Source organism: Oncorhynchus mykiss, chromosome 11 (genome assembly GCF_057628025.1).
Source record: "Oncorhynchus mykiss isolate SJ-2025 chromosome 11, ASM5762802v1, whole genome shotgun sequence".
In the NCBI taxonomy this organism is placed as follows: Eukaryota; Metazoa; Chordata; class Actinopteri; order Salmoniformes; family Salmonidae; genus Oncorhynchus; species Oncorhynchus mykiss.
Window position 1 is genome coordinate 36,078,009 of NC_143032.1, and position 21,073 is coordinate 36,099,081.

The window sequence follows — 21,073 nt, forward strand, 5'->3', positions numbered from 1 at the left end:
TCACACCAGACATCTGCATGGAATCTTCAAATGTATTTATTCTTGTGGTAACCATTCGTATCCCAAAACACACACTTCAATGTACACGGTGACAGACGCAAAAAGGCATTTTGAGATTGGAAAGAGTGAGAAGTGGGAAATGAATCTCTTAACAGATACACTGATCACGATCCAAGCAGCTGCTGAAAATAACTACAAATACCAGAGCGTTAGGATGTGTATAACTCTTCCACACACACACACAATAGCTCTTTCATAGAAAGAATGACATCTTTACCGAGGAACTCTGCAACACCATCACATACAACAGCCAAACGAGGATGCCAAACTAAACCTACATTTTAGTTCCAAATATACAAGACTAACCCAAGCTATAACAGAAATATATCCAATGAAGAAGAATTCATTTCATAAACATTGTAAAGGTAACCCATAAAATGTCGGCTAAAAGTTTCAACATAATACTGTAATTGTGCTTTCAGTGCAAATTAGTCCGTCTCCATCCAAAATCTCCCGTGCTGTGTGTGTGTGTGAGCAACATCTACACTTTAGAAAGTGCTTCCTTCACCTTTAACCTGACTACAGCTACCTGTCCGTATGTCTTAAACATTGAGCCAGCTCAGATATATTACATCTCTACCAATTAAGACTTGTGCCAGTTCCACTGGCAGCTCAGAGAACAATCTCAGTTAAAGCTTAGCATGCACTGTAAGTTAAGGCCTTTCCAAGCAGCGTGATTCTCCAAATTAACATCTAACCATATTGCAACAACATAACTGTTATAATTATAAGCAGACTGAACCAAATGAGAAGTGAAAAGTCAGCATTAACACTCAAGCCATATAATCACCTAACCTTACAACTAAGCTGGCCTTCTTTCTCTTCACATTGTAAGGCTGTACAGTCTGTTAGAATGTATGCCTATGTGTATTATGTGAGGCAGTTCTTATTGATATCTTCACGAGTGCTTTTGTACCTGGGGAGCACTAAACAATTGAGTAAGCATCAGCATCAGCAGACGCATAGTATACAGTCATCAAAGCTGATATTAAGGAAGTGCAAGCAATCACGGAAAGAGCCATGAAATTATCACGCAACACACAATATTGCCTATGCCGATTTGAGGTTGATTTCAAGTGATTTTTTTTTTTTCATCCAAAAAACAAAGTTTATCTACCGTACCAAAGTGTCTGTTAATTACTACCTTAATACATGAAAATAATACCACAGCTGTGGGAATTGTCCAATCAGAATCAGGGCAGCTCCTGAAGACCGACTTCAGTGATTGGTTGTCTCAGAGCAGCTCCTCAAGACAGACGTCATCGATTGGCTGTCTCCAGAAGCAGAAAGAACTGAATTCTGGGAAACTGAAGGTGGCGCTCTGCTCCTTACTGCATAAAGGAAAAACGTGCTCTACCAGTTCACTCAGTCGGCCGTACCTACATTGAGACAGGCAAGGGGTTAGATAACAGTTACTTACTGACCAAGGTCGGAATTCAAAGGCACATGGTCAACAAATGCACCGCACTTGACTTTGAAGGTAATTTACGCCGGAGCCAAATACTTCCAAAGAAACCCACACAACTGACATACAGACAGATAAACAGACCTGCAAAGTAGCTACTTACGATGTTTTATTGCCTTTTGATTGCTCTAGGATGAGCTCTCCTTTGGGATTGACTGTGAATATCCGACACACAGGGACACCCACTTGCTTATAGGCAAACACATCCTGAGCCAAAAATGGAAGAGTCATCTTAACAGTCCCCCTATTCTGATATTCAAAATTAGGTATATAATTACAAGATAAAACAAAGCTTACATTTGTTCGGTTTCCAAAGGCTGCATAGAAGGGATGTGTGTTTGGGTAGAAGAGGTTCTTGATGTCTGTGAGGCATTCAATCTTGAACTTCTCTGGCTTCTTTTCAATTACCTCCCTTAAAGAAGTTTAAGGTAAAATAAAATGCTTGAAATGTAAGCATATTACAAGACTATTACAATGTTTAAATCAACCCATTTTGCAACACCATCATAACTGTATCAGAGTTTCTAAACCCAGATGCCCAACAGCTTCTACCCCCAAGCCATAAGATGCTGGAAAATTAATCAAATGGCCACCTGGACTGTGTACATTGACCGTCAAAGGAGTGCCTTTGACATGACGGCCTGCACATGCGCAGTTCGGCTCCGAGACAACCGTTAAACCCAATGACGTGTTTCTGCACATGAACTTAGCTAGGCAACGTCGCCATGACATCACCCATTTCAATTGACCTGATTGCGCATTTCTACTGGAGAAGCAGTTTCTATACATCTTTATACTAAACTATATGACTGTATTACAATAATAAACAGACTGACCAAGTGAGAAAGGAAAGGTCAGTTTTACCTATGAAAGGCAGAGAAGAGGCTGCTAGGGGAGAGCATGAGGGGTCCTTGAGGCAGGATGGTACCCCGGTCATTCACCCAGTGCAGGTACCCTCTGGTCATGTCGGCCATGCCGATGGCCCGCGCCGAACAGTACAGGAACTTGTAACCATTCCTGAAGACAGTAGACATGCGTACTGAAGTAACTGCAACCTCAACATGCATATAGAGCCTACATTGGATCATTATCCTAGCCACTCACTCGAATTGTTGAGCTACTGGAATTTATTTCTATTTTTATGTGGAACAAGAATGTGAATAGTCATGCATAAGTGGTGAAGGTCAGAAACGGTAGCTCTGGGGCCGTATGTATCAAATGCTTCAGAGTAGGAGAGTTGATTTAGGATCAGTTTCGCCTTTCAGATAATAAATAAGAACAGGCTCTATTCAGTCTGGATAGCTGAACCGTTACAGATTGCGCAATAGAAATGTAAAAGTCATTTCCAATATACACAGCGTTTAACTTGAATGCAGCCACCGCTAACGTGGGAACATTGCCTTTGCTTTTTTTTTTTTAAAGCTGAACTTCCACGATACAGATTGAATAGAGGCCCTAATCCTAGATCAGTACTCTCACTGAGACACTTTACACATACAGCCACTGGCCTGGGGCCTACTTACTCATGCACTGAGTGGTAGAGCTTAGCGATGCCTTGATGAGTCCAGTCTTTTCCAAGCTGAGGGAGGATTTGGCCAAACACATCTGACCTAAGAAAATAAGCATTTTGTCAGGCTTCAAAACGAGATTCACCACCTGGAGGAATTAGCTAGTGTGAATGCCTTACAGGATTATAATAATAACTTAAGAACTGATTAATTAAGTGTAATCATGATCTGATTACCAGACAGACCTCCAGTATCAAACAAACAAACTGTGAGATTAAAAGATCAGGAGAGGACCTTAATCCAACTCCCTATATAGTGCACTAGTTTTGACCAGGGCCTTATGGTGCACTAAGAGGGGAATAGGGTGCCATTTGGGACACAGCCTCAGACAGTAGGAGTTGACATTGAGTGGTGTTATAGGCTTTTGGTTTTTCTCTCAAAGTGAATTTCGAAGGATGATTCTGTGTGGGTGTGGCACGCTCCGATTGGAATCCTACTCATTGATCAGGATGGGTTGCACTTGTCGTCCTCGTTAGTCAGAAGAGGTTTCACATGTGCTATTTTTTTTAGCTCGTTCTCTTTAAGCTGATAAACAAAGCCTTTTATCTTGCATCTCCCCTGTTTGGTTGTTTGGCTACACATTTATTTTCAGTCCCTAACCCAAGTTGGTGTGGGTTTACTTTTGTTTTAGCTTGTCTGTTACTGGGAAAATCTAGTGGGTGTCCATGGTTGGTGTGTTAAGACCATAGAGAATGATGGAGGCTTTAAAGTGGCCAAAAAGCCATTTTAGCATGGGCAGAGCCATTGAAGGCTTCTGCCATTTTAAAGTAGTCAACTGGGTGGGGATTCCTATGGGTTCTAGCCTCAATGGCGCTGGCCATGCTGTCCCAGACGCTATAATGGCACAGATGTAAAAATGAGTTCTCTATCTCTATGATTAAGACCCTACTCAAGTTTGCTTGGCCGGCAGTCAGTAGGCACCCACTTGTATGCCTTTCAGAACCCATTTTAAAACCCCACCTGTTTCGTTTTGGTTGTCCGCGGCTCATGTTTGTACCATTTTTCTGTTGAGCGAAAGTATTTTTGTTTTCTTATTGGGGAATGTAACACTGGTAATGTAGTTCAACAGCATTGAAAGCCACTTTACTTGGTGATGGTCCCGTCAATGTCGGAGATAATGACTTTGTCATCCCAGTTCCACAGGTAGATGGTGCCCTCGCAGCGACACGTGCCCTGGTACTGAGTGGTGATGCTGAAGGTGACGTCATTAGGCCCCTCCCTCAGTTTCAGACTCACCTATGAGAAGACAGAGATGAAGTGGTGCGTGACAGTGACAGCAAATGGTTTTCCAAATATCTGCTGGGTATTGACAGGTGCTATAATACAGATTAGGAGAGAGGGTGTACTTGCCCCCAAAAGCCTTCAATGGCGCTGCCCGAGAAGCCATTATGGCAAGGATGCAGCGATGTGCACTCTGTCCAACTCTGTGGTAATATAACTTCATAAGTTATGAACGTGGCTCTTACTATCTGGTCAGATGAGAGGCGGAGAGACTTCTTGTAGGAGTGTGATCCGGTTGGTGCTGAAATCTCTGTCTGCACACACTCAGTAGGTACCAGTGCATTCAGCTCTTTAGATTCTTCATCACTGGAGGAGTCTGCTGCTGCTTTCTGCCTGCATTCCAAATAACAACAACCTCATTTCAACATCAGACTTCCTAAAAACAGTCTAAGGTTAAACTAATATGAGTAAAGATGTGAGTAGTTGAGTGAGTAGAACTTGTATATGTTGCCACTAGAGGGCAGTGTCCCAACAATCTGAATTGTCATTCAGCTTCATTTACTACTGAAAGACAAAATGCTGATGAGACTTCTGAACCGGGTGCCTCATGCATGTTCTCAGGGGGACTTCCGATGAGTTACTGTCCCAGAGCTAATCCAGTTTGTCATTTGTTGGTGTCAAGAATATGGGTGAGGAGGGTGACATCAGTGTGTGACTAATTGGGCTTCCCCTTGTGAAACAATGCCAGGGCTGGTGGTGGGGGACAGACAGGGTGGTGCTGGGCTGACTCACTGTGGGACTGCTGGACTTTGTTGATCAAGGACAGGGCTCTCTGTGTCTCTGTGTGTCTCTGACAGGGACTCCTGTCTGTCCAGCTTGGCCTCTGAAGACTGGTGAGAGGAGCAGACATTAATTACCCCATAACGGATCATCATATCAACATTGATTTGAGTATTTATTCAATGATTTATAGTGTAATTACTGCCCATTTTTACATTAAACTCCTTCCTATAGTCATGCAGTACAATGAGCACATGGTTCTCCTCATTCTGACTTGATTAGGCTCATTTACAATGGAAATTAAAACAAATCCAATGCGATTCACATGGAAACTATTTCCTGCCCACACAAACAGAGGCATGAAGAAAAAGAGGGGGAACACCATGAACCATCTGTTCAAGTTGACGAAGCATAGTATCCAGAAAGTAGTTCAGCTAGGGTCAATTTCACTATGAGAACTACAAAGTATCAATACCAGTGGACCTAAAGCGTACTGCAAGAACACCCTGTAGTTGCGTCCCAATTGGCACCCTATTCCCTATGTAGTACGCTCATTTTGATCAGAACCCCTATATAGGGAATAGGGTGCAATTTGGGATGCATTTCCTACCTGTTTGACGCTGCTCTTCCTCCAGAACCACCAGCGGCCAGACTTCTTAGGCATCTTCTCCTTCACCCACGCCTCTTCTGTGGCCTGAGATTAAGTATTTATGAGTACACGCACAGAATGTTGAAGTTAGAACATACAGTTCTAATGCATAACTTGTGATCTACCTTGGGCAGGTTCTTCTGGAAAGCTTGCATACTCAGTATCAACGGAGCTGCCAATGTCCAGTTGTAATATCTGTAAAATAAATAAATAAATAAAATAAATAAATAATCAAACAGTACCAGTCAAAAGTTGGAAACATTTGAAAACATCAAAACTATGAAACATCAAAACTATGAAATAACACATATGGAATCATGTAGTAAGCAAAAGGATGTTCAAATGTAAATATATTTTATATCTGAGATTATTCAAAGTAGCCACCCATTGACTTGATGACAGCTTTGCTCAGTGTGTACATATACACACAGAACACAAATATAAATGCAAGGCAACATGTAAAGTGTTGGTCCCATGTTTCATGAGCTGAAATAAACGATCCCAGAAATGTTCCATACAAAAACCAACAAAAAAAAGCTTATTTCTCTCAGATTTTGGTCACAAATTTGTTTACATCCCTGTTAGTGAGCATTTCTCCTTTGACAAAATAATTCATTCACCTGACAAGTGTGGCATATCAAGAAGCTGATTAAACATTTCCTCATATGAACTGTAATCTCAGTAATCTTAGAAATTGTCACATTTTGCATTTATAAATATGGCGTGTATAAAACACAATATTGAGTTGCACCCCCTTTTCTCTCAGAACGGCCTCTATTCGTCGGGGCAAGGATACAAGGTGTCGATAGCGTTCCAAAGGGATGCTGGCCCATGTTGACTCCAATGCTTCCCAAAGTTGTGTCAGATTGGCTGGATGTCCTTTGGGTGGTGGACCATTCTTGATACACACAGGAAACTTTTGAGCGTGAAAAACCCAGCAGGGTGCAGGTTCTTGCCACACTCAAACTAGTGTGCCTGGCAACTACTACCATACCCCATTCAAAAGCACAAATCTTTTGTCTTGCCCATTCACCCTCTGAATGGCACACGTACACAATCCATGTCTCAATTACCTCAAGGCTTACACATCCTTCTTTAACCTATCTCCTCCCCTTCATCTGCACTGATTGAAGTGGATTTAACTAGTGGCATCAATAGCTTTCACCTGGATTCACCAGGTGAGTCTATGTCATGGAAAGAGCAGGTGTTCTTAATGTTTTGCAAACTAAGTCCATATAAAGTATATTGTATGTGTGTAATACAAATAATTGTGATAAGTTTCATGTTCAAGGAAATCTAATTGTGATCTTCTGTTCAAAATGTCATAGTCTAAGAATTAGTACAATGTAGTAAGATTAATTAGTATGAGTGTGACGGCTGTAACGACTCACCGGTTTGAAATTCTAACCACCAAATTGGGATTGTCAATAATTGCTGGATTTTCAGCAAATTCGTGATATGTGATGATGTGCTCCATGAATTTCTCTGCAATAAAAAAAAAATCTAAGCATTTGCATCACTATTATCATAAGTCTTATTATTATTTGTGGCATTAGTGAGTAATAGTGTACTAGTTTATGATTTGCGTACTTATCAAGGTCCTAGGCTACATCCCAAATGGAACCTATTCCCTACAGGCCCTGGTCAAATGCAATGCATTATACTAGGGAATAGGGTGCAATTTGGGAAACAGCACTAGTCACTATAATGTAACACTTACACAGAGTAGGAAACCTTACCTTTGGAGATTTCAGAGTTCTCTCCGACCCCTCCACAGAGAGACAGGGTGACATCTGGTAGATCCCCAGCCGAGTCAGACAGACAATCGGTCCCGCTGTCGGCCGCTGCACTGCCCACAGACTGGGGAGACTGGGACCCATCGCGCCGGCCCACCTCTACCCAGTGCTTAGGGACCGCCTCGGACTCACTGCAACACACAGACATAACCACAGACTGGTCAGTCACTACAACAGAATACAGGCCCTCGTCAAAAGTAGTGCACTATAAAGGGAACGGGGTGCCTATAAAGGGAATAGGGCTACAATACATGCGATGAAAGACATGATGAGTTACCTCTTGGGACCTAAGTAGCGTGCAACAATATCAGGCTCCATAGCGTTCAGGTCATCCAGGTAAATATCCTCAGGACCCTGGTGTTGACTCCTCTTTCTCACACCTTCGTCACAGAGAAACCGTCAACATTCACAAAAATCATCAACGTTCACATTCGTATAAACATTATAAACGATTCACAAATACTGTTGTTCACCTTTTTCACTTCTGGGAAATCTCTAAGCATTCTGTAAAGCCCCATTCAGACGGAGGGTACATCCTAAATGGCACCCTATTGCCTATTATAGCACACTACTTTTTACCAGAGCCCTATGGGTCCTGGTCAAATGTAGTTAATTATATTGAGAATAGGGTGCCATTTGAGACCTCAAAGCAAACCACTTCCTTCCTGTTATTGTATTCTAAAACACTGCTCTACCAAACACTGTCTGGGTGTAACGTTAGTCAATAACACTGTCTGAGCTCATGAATAAGTAATTTCTGCACTGCACTGCACAATTAGTACCTCTCCTCTTGGACGGGGAGTCAGTCTTGGAGCCAATGGGCCCCAGGTCCCCGGCCATGCGGCTGGCCGCACAGGCAGCAGAGCCACTGTCCCTCCGGCTGGAACCAAGCACACTGGGGGGAGTGGAGGTCCAACGAGCCCTACGCTCAGGCTTGGGCAGAAGGGGGGTGGGGTTGGGATAGGGCTCTGCTGTGAGAGCACCTGGCTCTAGTTTGAAGGGACACAGTTCAGGTTGGGGGGGACAATGGGTTTCAGATAGAGAGTCGGGTGGGTGGTGTTTGGAGCTATGGAGGGCACTTTGTTTGGGAGTCCGGGGTTCTGGTTTGACGATGGCAGGTCCACACACAGGGTCCAGAGTGTTGTGGATGCCCCCTGCCTCCACCCCCATGGCGTCAGAGCTGAAGATGACCCTGAAGTGGGTGCTCTCTGATGGAGTTATAGTTACCGTCTTAGTCAGCTCCGAGCGCTCTTTCTTACAGACCTGGATAAAGAGAGACAATATGAAATAAGTGGGAATGGGTATATTCATGTCATGACAATTCTGGCATGTTTCCATCTCTGAGATGGAGGACATACAGTCTATACTTCCCAAATGGCACCCTATTCCCAATAGTGGCCTATGGGCTCTGTTCAAAAGTTGCGCACTATATAGGGAATAGGGTGCCATTTGAGACGCAAGACCCAGGCCTTACCCTGGTGGATTCTGGGAACTCTCCCCAGGACCACTGCATGTGTGACTCTGCTCTGAGCATGCTCTCTGATGACTTCACCATCAGCTCAGAGTCGCTCTTTGGAGACATGGGCTCGGACAGGGATCTTGAGGATCTGCTGAAATCAACAACAAAAAAACTCCCAATACATTCACTTTGAACACAAGAGGACATGTATACACAGCTCTACAGGCCGTTTTTTTAAACGTTTGTCGTAGCACTTCAATTTAAATCTACCTAGGGCCAGGATTGATACCAAGGCATGTTACAGAGCAGCAAACTGGACAGCCGGCAACACACCTTTTAAGGTCATTTTTGCTTGAGCCAACATCACGTCAGAGACATTGCGCCTTTAAAAGGTGCATTGACGGTTGTCCAGTGCGCTGCCCCACAACGTGCCTTGGATTGACTCCCCAGCCCTAGTATCGGTTACGTCAAATCCTAAGAAACCAAAAATCTCCAATGATCCTGTCTGTGTGTATGATCTGTGTAAATATTTGAATAAGAAGTTAATAAGTAACTGACTGACTGAGGGGGTCATACCTGAGGCTGCCGCCGGTAGACCAGTCTCCATCAGAGAAAGGATATCTGTCCAGAGAGTGGAGGGTGGGGTGCTGCCTGTTTTCCACTGTGTCCTTCACTGTAGAGAACGAAGAGGCCCTGAGGAGGTAAAGAACATCACACCATTAACCGCAGGGTTAACACTACACACTATGCAGAGCAGACCCACCCAGACCCAGAATACATACCAAATTGCACCCTATTCCCATAGGCTAAAAGCAGTGCACCATGTAGGGAATAAGGTGCCATTTTGTAGGTACCCAAACTTCCATGGATTTACCTGCTGTTGTTGTGTGTGCCACCGTGCTCATCGTCTGAGCTCAGCTCACAGACCTCCTCCCCACAAGCAGTAGGGGTCTGTTGCTCCTCCTTCCGGGGATCTGCTTTGTGCTTCCTCCTGCGTCTCTTCTTCTTTTTCCCTGCTGTGGTGCTGGGGGGGGGGAGGGTGGCAGAGGAGGAGGCTGGGTCCTCTGAGCACCCCTGAGGGGGCTGCAGCCCACCCTCCAGACCCGACCCTCCAGCTCTAGACTCTCTGCCCCTCCACAGAGCCTCCTCTGTCGGGATAGGCGAAGTCACAAGGTGGGCAGGGACGATCTCCTGGGATGGGGTGACAAAAAGAGAGACGAGTCACAAGTTTACGTTATAGAATGCATCCCCAATGGCACCTTATTCCATACATAGTGCACTACTTTAGATCAAAATAAGTGCATTTTTGGGGGGAATAGGGTGCCATTTGGGATACATAGTCAGTAATAAGCTATGTCAACAGTGGTTGACCAATAAAAAAATTAAAAAACTCACATTATGCTGCTCCGTTTCCTGAACAAAGAAGGCCTCTCCGTTGTCCCCCAGCTTCATGTGCAGCTCCACTGGTTCTCCATTGATCTCAATGTCAATCTGCAGAGGTAATGGAAAGGTCAGCCACCGATTTATGGAGGAACTCTGGGGCCATAGGTATCAAGCATCTCAGACCAGAAGTGCTGATTTAGGATCAGTTTTGCCCATAAGATTACATGGACAGGGGAGGGGGCACTCCTATTCGAAGATGCTTGATATACTGTACACAGCCGGTAGTGTACTAACTGGAAGATGCAACTGAATTATTAGGCGAAACTGCCGTTTAACTGAGGCCTGGTAACCACATGAGAAGGTATGACTGAATTTATCAAACATTCTCAAAACAACACTTTACAATAACATCCAGTAACAAACCAAGGCATTAATAAACAATGTTATAGTGTGCTTGCTTAATTCAGCAAGACCACTCTAGATATTGGGCATAGGCCTACTTATTATTATTGTGTGCTTGCAAGCTCAAAATAACATTTTTTTTTTAGGCTAACACTATGCTATGGTTCCTGAATGCAAACTGGGCCAACAGATGACCTGCCTGCAGTACATCATAGTGTTTACTGTTAAGCTTAATGGGATACTTTGTGATTTTGGTAATGAGGCCCATTATCTACTTCCCCAGAGTCAGATGAACTCATGGATACCATGTGTATGTGTCCAGAATGAAGGAAGTTACAAGTAGTTCCGCGAGCCAATGCTAGCAGATACCCATAGACTTCCAGTCATTGCACTAATGCTAGTTAGCATTGTCTTGCGAAACTACCTCTAACTTCCTTCCTACTGGACACAGAGATGTAAAAATGGTATCCACGAGTTCATCAGCCTCCTCCTTGACTGTGTTTGTGTTAAAAAATGATCCGCCAAAATTGTTGCAACCTCTATTACTAGCCTATTCAACCTCTTCCGTATCGTCTGAGATCCCCAAAGATTGGAAAGCTGCCGCGGTCATCCCCCTCTTCAAAAGGGGGAGACACTCTAGACCCAAGCTGTTATAGACCTATATCCATCCTGCCCTGCCTGTCTAAAATCTTCGAAAGCCAAGTTACTAAACAGATCATCGACCATTTTGAATCCCACCGTACCTTCTCCACTATGCAATCTGGTTTCCAAGCTGGTCATGGGTGCATCTCAGCCACGCTCAAGGTCCTAAATGATATCATAACCGCCATCGGTAAAAGACAGTACTGTGCAGCCATCTTCATCGACCTGGTCAAGGGTTTCGACTGTCAATCACTGTATTCTTATCGGCAGACTCAACAGCCTTGGCTTCTCAAATGACTGCCTCACCTGGTTCACTAACTACGTCTCTGATAGAGTTCAGTGTGTCAAATCAGAGGGCCTGTTGTCCAGAACTCTGGCTGTCTCTATATGGGGGTGCCACAGGGTTCAATGCTCGGGCCGACTCTCTTCTCTCTCTGTGTGTGTGTGTGTGTGTGTGTATATATATATATATACATACATATACACACACACACACACACAGTGCCTTGCGAAAGTATTCGGCCCCCTTGAACTTTGCTACCTTTTGCCACATTTCAGGCTTCAAACATAAAGATATAAAACTGTATTTTTTTGTGAAGAATCAACGACATTTATTGGACATTTTTTAACAAATCAAAAACTGAAAAATTGGGCGTGCAAAATTATTCAGTCCCCTTAAGTTAATACTTTGTAGCGCCACCTTTTGCTGCGATTACAGCTGTAAGTCGCTTGGGGTATGTCTCCATCCGTTTTGCACATCGAGAGACTGACATTTTTTCCCATTCCTCCTTGCAACACAGCTCGAGCTCAGTGAGGTTGGATGGAGAGCATTTGTGAACAGCAGTTTTCAGTTCTTTCCACAGATTCTCGATTGGATTCAGGTCTGGACTTTGACTTGGCCATTCTAACACCTGGATATGTTTATTATTGAACCATTCCATTGTAGATTTTGCTTTATGTTTTGGATCATTGTCTTGTTGGAAGACAAATCTCCATCCCAGTCTCAGGTCTTTTGCAGACTCCATCAGGTTCTTCCAGAATGGTCCTGTATTTGGCTCCATCCATCTTCCCATCAATTTTAACCATCTTCCCTGTCCCTGCTGAAGAAAAGCAGGCTCAAACCATGATGCTGCCACCACCATGTTTGACAGTGGGGATGGTGTTCAGGGTGATGAGCTGTGTTGCTTTTACGCCAAACATAACGTTTTGCATAGTTGCCAAAAAGTTCAATTTTGGTTTCATCTGACCAGAGCACCTTCTTCCACATGTTTGGTGTGTCTCCCAGGTGGCTTGTGGCAAACTTTAAACAACACTTTTTATGGTTATCTTTAAGAAATGGCTTTCTTCTTGCCACTCTTCCATAAAGGCCAGATTTGTGCAATATACGACTGATTGTTGTCCTATGGACAGAGTCTCCCACCTCAGCTGTAGATCTCTGCAGTTCATCCAGAGTGCTCATGGGCCTCTTGGCTGCATCTCTGATCAGTCTTCTCCTTGTATGAGCTGAAAGTTTAGAGGGACGGCCAGGTCTTGGTAGATTTGCAGTGGTCTGATACTCCTTCCATTTCAATATTATCGCTTGCACAGTGCTCCTTGGGATGTTTAAAGCTTGGGAAATCTTTTTGCATCCAAATCCGGCTTTAAACTTCTTCACAACAGTATCTCGGACCTGCCTGGTGTGTTCCTTGTTCTTCATGATGCTCTCTGCGCTTTTAACGGACCTCTGAGACTATCACAGTGCAGGTGCACTTATATGGAGACTTGATTACACACAGGTGGATTGTATTGATCATCATTAGTCATTTAGGTCAACATTGGATCATTCAGAGATCCTCACTGAACTTCTGGAGAGAGTTTGCTGCACTGAAAGTAAAGGGGCTGAATAATTTTGCACGCCCAATTTTTCAGTTTTTGATTTGTTAAAAAAGTTTGAAATATCCAATAAATGTCGTTCCACTTCATGATTGTGTCCCACTTGTTGTTGATTCTTCACACAAAAATACAGTTTTATATCTTTATGTTTGAAGCCTGAATGTGGCAAAAGGTCGCAAAGTTCAAGGGGGCCGAATACTTTCGCAAGGCACTGTATATCAATGATGTCGCTCTTGCTGCTGGTGATTCTCTGATCCACCTCTACACAGACAACACCATTCTGTATACATTTGACCCTTCTTTGGACACTGTGCTAACAAACCTCTAAACGAGCTTCAATGCCATACAACACTCCTTCCGTGACCTCCAACTGCTTTTAAATGCTAGTAAAACTAAGTGCATGCTCTTCAACCGATTGCTGCCTGCACCCTCCCGCCCGACTAACATCACTACTCTGGACGGTTCTGACTTAGAATATGTGGAAAACTACAAATACCTAGGTGTCTGTTTAGACTGTAAACTCTCCTTTCAGACTCACATTAAGCATCTACAATCCAAAATTAAATCTAGAATCGGCTTCCTATTTCGCAACAAAGCCTCATTCACTCATGCCGCCAAACATACATTCGTAAAACTGACTATCCTACCAATCCTTGACTTCGGCGATGTCATTTACAAAATAGCCTCCAACACTCTACTCAGCAAACTGGATGTAGTCTATCACAGTGCCATCCGTTTTATCACCAAAGCCCCATATACTACCCACCACTGCAACCTGTATGCTCTCATTGGCTGGCCCTCACTACATATGCATTGCCAAACCCACTGGCTCCAGGACATCTGTAAGTTTTTACTAGGTAAAGCCCCACCTTATCTCAGCTCACTAGTCACCATAGCAACACCCACCCGTAGCAGGCGCTCCAGCAGGTATATTGCACGGGTCCTCCCCAAAGCCAACACTTCCTTTGGCCGCCTTTCCTTCCAGTCCTCTGCTGCCAATGACAGAAACGAATTGCAAAAATCTCTGAAGCTGGAGTCTGATATCTCCCTCTCTAACTTTAAGCATCAGCTGTCAGAGCAACTTACTAATCACTATACCTGTACACAGCCAATCTGTAAATAGCACACCCGACTACCTCGTTGCCATATTGTTACTTATCCTCTTGCTCTTTTGCACCCCAGTATCTCTACTTGCACATCTATCACTCTAGTATTAATGCTTAATTGTCATTAATGTTGCGTCTAGGGCCTATTTCTTGCCTTACCTCCCTACTCTTCTACATTTGCACACAGATCTCTATTTTTCCTTTCTTTGATGTTATTGACCGTACGTTTGTTTATGTGTAACTCTGTTGTTGTTTTTGTCGCACTGCTTTGCTTCATCTTGGCCAGGTCGCAGTTGTAAATGAGAACTTGTTCTCAACTGGCCTACCTGGTTAAATAAATAAATAAATAAATAAAAATAAAAATAAAATAAATAAAATAAAATAACATAAAAGGTGCTCTAAGGAGGGATACTGATACCGCCTTAGTTTAGTCAGGCTGAGGAGGCCCAGGCTAAACATCTATTTGGGATGCAGACAGAGTATTAATGGTCTGTTTATGTAAAGAGAAAAGAGAGACACTTGACTCAAGAGATATGCGATGAGGGGGAAATGTTTTCTGTCCATCAATAATGCAACCAGTGGAGTAGCTATACGAGTTTCCAAAAGGATCTTATAAAAGATAGCACTATCAACAAATCCACTACCTGATGATGGGTCAATCCTCCCACACGGTTTCATTACATTCCTCTCTGTACTGTATAAAAGGCCAGCTCTCCCCTTCGCTATGCAGAGGCAAATCTAAAATTGGGTTGCCATAGTGACTGGGGCTAACGGTAGAAGAAGCAGTAGAGAGGTATTCCTGCCAGCATCCCAAATGGCATCTTATTCCCTATTTAGTGCACTACTTTTGACCAGAGCCCTAATGGATCCTGGTCAAAAGTAGTGCACTAAATAGGGAACAGGGTGCCATTTGGGATACAAGTGTCTCAGGGATGATGAGCTAGCCTGGTTGTCCTCCCCCTATTCACTCTCCTCTCTCAGGAGGAAGGTTAATACCTGGATCTGTGTCAGGCAGAAGCACCTCCACACAGCAATATGAAAGGGCCATAATTGCATGCCAGTTATGCATGTGACAGAGGGTAACAAAGACATGCAACCCTGTCATACTAAACTGCCATGACAGACCTGGGCAAAGGTTATCGACATCAAGCGGCCAAAGATAATGGGGAATACAACAACAAGGTATGCATCCCAAATAGCACACTATTCCTAATACAATGTATCACTTTTAACCAGTCTTATGGGCCCTGGTCAAAAGTAGTGCACTGTATGAGGAAATAGGGTGCCATTTGGGACATATGGGGGTGAGGTCATCCTTGGCCATGTGCGTTATGCTTACAGTTTGAGGAAGCTCTGCTTGACTATACACCCACCCCTCTTATTCTCTCTTCCTCAGTTATCCACAAACTCACCACTTTCTCCTTGGAGCGCAGCACACCAAGTTTCCCGAAGCGTACATGGAAGGGGGAGCAGTGGAAGGTCCCGTCAGGCTGTCTGACCACCACCACGTCAATGCAGCCGGAAAGCGTGGCCTGGTTGATGCCCTTATACAGCTCCTTCACAGTCACCAGCACCTGGCCTGCCAGCTGGCCCACGTAGTTCATGGTGTCTACCTGTGGATCACACTGCCAGTAGTGAAGATCAAATTATTTATTATTGTCTGATTGTCCAGTCCTCTCTGAGTTGAAGGGGTAAAATGGCTGCCTATTGTATTGCTGAGCAAAGGGATGGGCCATTCTTGGGAGATTCTCAATTGGTTTTGATAACTCCACTGTCCTCTCCTCCTTTGAAAAATGGCAATGGTAATTGACGAGAGGAAACATGGAAACAAATGCACTTATATGAAATGAGAATGTGTGAAGTGGTAATAATTCATTTTAGAGTTAAAAGGACAATTAACATATTGTTTTTAAATGTGTGCATGCATTTCTCCTCTGAGAAAAAAACAGCTGATTCAAGGGGGTGTGGCAGATTTCAGCTGAGGAGACTCCACGGGAGGAAGCAATCGAGGACAGAGGCAGACTCCTCTGTTCACCTAATAACGATAGACACTTGTCGAGCACTCAACCACTTATCGGTTTCCAGGACACGGAGGAGAGATGACAGAGGAGTCAAGGAGAGGACGGTCTTTTTCCTAAATGAGAATCTCCCCTTGATTCAAAAGGGTCATCATCATCATCATTTGAAAGCTATCAGGTCAAAAGTGTAAGGATCTAAGGTCAGACAATCACAAGACACGGTAATTAATCTCTGTTGCCGAGTAGATCCAGGAAACAAAGCTTGCGTACCATAAACCCATCAATCTATGAGTTGCAGGAAATACAGTGATGATTCACACAGTAACGTGGCGACTTTCATTTACCACAAACGCAGACGAGAAAGACAAAGCACAAGAGAACAGAGCCATGCTGCAACCACTGCCAGTTGAGGGGAAAGTAAACTAGAATCTCACTGTCTGAACACAAAAGTTTCAAATTATCAGAGCATTTGAACCAAGTTGAATGGAACATCTGAAAACAAATAATACAGAGAAAGTAAAATAAAATGTTGTTCTGAAAGAACATTTCAGATTCAGCAGGGGATTTTGGGCTCCCGAGTGGTGCAGCGGTCTAAGAGGTAACACTAAAGTCCCTGGTTCGAATCACATCCGGCCTGAATCACATCCGGCCGTGATTGTGAGTCCAATAGGGCAGTGCACAATTGGCTCAGCGTCGTCCGGGTTTGGCCGTCATCGTAAATAAGAATTTGTTCTTAAAGGAATTGCATAGTTAAATTGAATAAAAATGAATGTGTAAAGACCATGTTAGCTAGGCCTAATGTATTGGTAAAATGTCCCCAATTCTGTAGAGAGGAAAATGGGACCAAACACAAATCTCTAGATGTGGCTGCGGTTACTTACAGATTCACATTTAAAAGGACATCACACTTACAAATCAACATATGTTTTCAGACCTGGAAAGTACTCTAACGTCAAGATGCAATCACATACCAAGACATTGGTTGTGTAGATCCAGTTATGTACCTTCACCCCAAATAAATGGAAAAGATAAGCACTGAATAACTTTCCTGCTATTGGGAGACAGACTAAACTAACCTTGTTGTTCCGGAGGTCCCTAAACACAGAGGGTCTGTCCCATTTCCTTCTATGGCAGTGCTGCATTCAGAATCAGATCACACCAGCAGCATGATGGCTGGGGCCCAGGCCAGGTTCCCATTAGTCACCATATGCATTGCCAATGGCACACTATTCCCTAAATAGTGCACTAGTTTTGACCAGGGACCAAAGCAGGACTCTACATTGCTACCATTTTAAGGGACATACGCTCCTGAAGATTTTGCTTTGCTACCTGGAACTTTTATGTGGGAGCACCAGTGCCCCTAGAAAATAAATCACCAAGGTAAAAATGGTTGTAATGATTTCTTCCCTGTTCCTTTCTGTGTCACCACATGTTCATGTACTACTGAGGCTGCGGGACAGCGAGAGCTTCTGACAATGACAATTACAACAACACTGAATGAACAATGAACACTTATTTTAACTTAATATAATACATAAATCAAATCAATTTAGTCTCAAATAAATAATGAAACATGCGCAATTTGGTTTGGAGAAGAAAGTAAAAGTGCAGTATGTGCCATGTAAAAAAGCTAATGATTAAGTTCCTTGCTCAGAACATGAGAACATATGAAGGCTGGTGGTTCCTTTTATTAACATGAGTCTTCAATATTTCCAGGAATTAAGTTTTTGATTGTAGTTATTATAGGACTATTTCTCTCTATACCATTTGTTTTTCATATATCTTTTACTATTGGATGTTCTTATAGGCACTATAGTATTGCCTGCCTAATCTCGGGAGTCGATAGTTTTGAAGTCATAAACAGCGCTGTGTTTCAAGAATTGTGAAAAACTGCTGGCAAACGGAGGAAAGTGCGGTTTTAATGAACGCTTACGAGCCTGCTGCTGCCTACCACCGCTCAATCAAATCATAGCCTTAATTATAACATAATAAACACACAGAAATATGAGCCTTAGGTCATTAATATGGTGAAATCCAGAAACTATCATTTCAAAAACAAAACGTTTATTCTTTCAGTGAAATACGGAACCGTTCCGTATTTTATCGAACGGGTGGCAACCCTAAGTCTATTGCGGTTACATTGCACAACCTTCAATGTTATATCATAATTATGTAAAATTCTGGCAAATTAATTACGGTCTTTGTTCGTAAGAAATGGTCTTCACACAGTTCGCAACGAGCCAGCTGCATAAACTTAAACTGCTGCATATACCTGGACTCTGTTAATTTATTTAACCTTTATTGAACTAGGCAAGTCAGTTAAGAACAAATTCTTATTTTCAATGACGGCCTAGGAACAGTGGGTTAACTGCCTTGTTCAGGGGCAGAACAAGAGAATTTTACCTCAGGGATTCGATCTTGCAACTTTCCGGTTACTTGTCCAACGCTCTAACCACTAGGCTACCTGCCGCCTCATGCTTACACTGATCGCAAGAGAAGTGACACAGTTTCAGGCACCGCATTGATTACATGCAACGCTGGACAAACTAGTTAAATTAGTAATATCATCAACCATGTGAAGTTAACTAGTGATTATGTTAAGATTGCTCTTTTTTTATAAGATAATTTTAATGCTAGATAGCAAATTACCAGGGCTCCTTGCTGCCTGCACTCACATAATAGGTGGTCAGCCTGCCACACAGTCTCCTCGTGGATTGCAATATAATCAGCGTCCAAACATGCTGATTACCGATTGTTATGAAAACTTGAAATCTGCCATTCTAATTAAATCGGTCTAGTTACCGCATCCATTTTTTTTTTTTACTCAAAAACATATGACATAAACCCATAAATGCCCAATGAGCTTATTTCAACTGTGGTATCCCAACAGAAGCCAAACATAACCTTGTTTTACCAATGTTTGTAAACAAAGTCAAATGTAAACAAACACAGTGTAGCCTCAAAATATGTTTAAACTATAATGTTGATATCATGGAGGGTCAGTCCTTGCATCCAAAGCTCTTTATGAATTTGAGTGCCTTTACATTTCTCCAGCCCCATCCCTTAACCTTTAACTAAACAGTCGTGGGGAATTGCTTTGTTGTTTCAACTACAGATTGCCGCTTTAATAGCTAACAGTTTTCATGGTGTTCCTAAATGTTTCTTTGTGCAAGCCTACATTTTCCAACTTAGGAGCACAAGTGCTCAAACCATGCCTTGTGTGTGGGGTGTAGTGTAGTGTAGTGTGTGTGTGTGTGTGGTGTGCAATAGAGCAGAGATGGGACTGCATAGGAAAATGCTGTGTGCTCAAACCATGAAATGTGTGCATGAAATGTTTGCATGCTCAAACCATGCCTTGTGTGTGTGGTTTGGTGTGTGGTGTGCAGTAGAGCAGAGATGGGACTCAAGGAAAATGCTGTCTAAGCTCTCTTTGTTCACATGGTGTGTGGTGTGGCGATAATAGAAGACCACAAACATTTAAATCCTCACAAACGCAGAGGCCAACCAAGCTGACTGTGAATGTGGGCATTAGAATACAAGGCTACTTCTTCTCAAAGCTTGCAACCCTACTTAGAATGCATTAGGTGTGATCTAGTTCACACTGACTGAGGAGGTAGGTTGGTAGTGAATGCCTTTCTCGCCCACATTCAGACTTAAGCGAGGCTCATAGTCAAGGAAGAACACAGTTTTACTTCCAATCTGGGGCCATAGATATCAAGAGTCTCAGAGTAAGAGTGTTGATTTGGGATCAGTTTTGATTTTAGATTACAATGAATAAGATGGACAGGACAGGGGGAGCTGATCCTAGATCAACACTCCTACTCTGAGAAGCTTGATGCATATGTAATTGAAGTGTAGCTATTAACTGCCCGTAGCAAAGGTCAATCATTTATTATTGTCTGATGTCCAATCCTCACTGAGCTGATGGGGTAAAATGGCTGCCTATTGTATTGCTGAGCAAAGGGATGGGCCATTCTTGGGAGATTCTCAATTGGTTAAGTTAACTCCTCTGTCATCCGTCCTCTCCTCCTTTGAAAAAGGTCAAGGGTAATCGAGGAGAGGGTGGAGGAGAAGAAACATGGAAACAAATGCACTTATATGAAATGAGAATCCCAAAATATACATGTAAATTGGAAATAATTAATTTTAGAGTTAAAAGGATAATTAACATATTGTTTTTAAATGTGTGCTGCTTTTCTCCTCCAAGAAAACAGCTGATTCAAGGGGGTGTGGCAGATTTCGTCTGAGGAGATTCCACGGGAGGAAGCAATCGAGGACAGAGGCAGACTCCTCCGTTCACCTAATAACGATAGACACTTGTCGAGCACTCAACCACTTATCGGTTTCCAGGTCACGGAGGAGAGATGACAGAGGAGTCGAGGAGAGGACGGTCTTTTTCCTAAATGAGAATCTCCCCTTGATTCAAAAGGGTCATCATCATCATCATTTGAAAGCTATCAGGTCAAAAGTGTAAGGATCTAAGGTCAGACAATCACAAGACACGGTAATCTCTGTTGCCAAGTAGATCCAGGAAACAAAGCTTGCGTACCATAAACCCATCAATCTATGAGTTGCAGGAAATACAGTGATGATTCACAGTGTAACGTGACGACTTTCATTTACCACAAACGCAGACGAGAAAGACAAAGCAC

General features: G+C 43.1%; 1 protein-coding gene across 8 annotated transcripts in view; it reads right to left on the reverse strand.

Moving 5' to 3' along the window:
- Positions 1–20: 20 nt before the first annotated feature.
- LOC110535624 (phosphatidate phosphatase LPIN2) overlaps positions 21–21,073 on the reverse strand; it is a 36,558-nt gene continuing 15,505 nt past the window's right edge. Inside the window, exons 2-20 of one of the 8 annotated variants that reach the window (XM_021620736.3) lie at positions 15,816–16,016; positions 10,394–10,489; positions 9,873–10,189; positions 9,575–9,691; positions 9,014–9,149; positions 8,322–8,802; positions 7,817–7,919; positions 7,483–7,670; positions 7,135–7,228; positions 5,869–5,938; positions 5,705–5,788; positions 5,107–5,204; positions 4,560–4,707; positions 4,181–4,329; positions 3,049–3,135; positions 2,390–2,542; positions 1,823–1,937; positions 1,629–1,732; positions 21–1,439 (exon numbers count right to left, since the gene is read on the reverse strand). In XM_021620736.3, the coding sequence (XP_021476411.3) occupies positions 1,295–1,439; positions 1,629–1,732; positions 1,823–1,937; positions 2,390–2,542; positions 3,049–3,135; positions 4,181–4,329; positions 4,560–4,707; positions 5,107–5,204; positions 5,705–5,788; positions 5,869–5,938; positions 7,135–7,228; positions 7,483–7,670; positions 7,817–7,919; positions 8,322–8,802; positions 9,014–9,149; positions 9,575–9,691; positions 9,873–10,189; positions 10,394–10,489; positions 15,816–16,007 (2,877 nt within the window). In that variant the 5' untranslated portion in view covers positions 16,008–16,016 and the 3' untranslated portion in view covers positions 21–1,294. Of the gene's footprint in view, positions 1,440–1,628; positions 1,938–2,389; positions 2,543–3,048; positions 3,136–4,180; positions 4,330–4,559; positions 4,708–5,106; positions 5,205–5,704; positions 5,789–5,868; positions 5,939–7,134; positions 7,229–7,482; positions 7,671–7,816; positions 7,920–8,321; positions 8,803–9,013; positions 9,150–9,574; positions 9,692–9,872; positions 10,190–10,393; positions 10,490–15,815; positions 16,029–21,073 lie in introns of all 8 variants that reach the window. The other 7 variants (XM_090189965.1, XM_021620737.3, XM_021620735.3 and 4 more) reach the window with 7 other exon arrangements.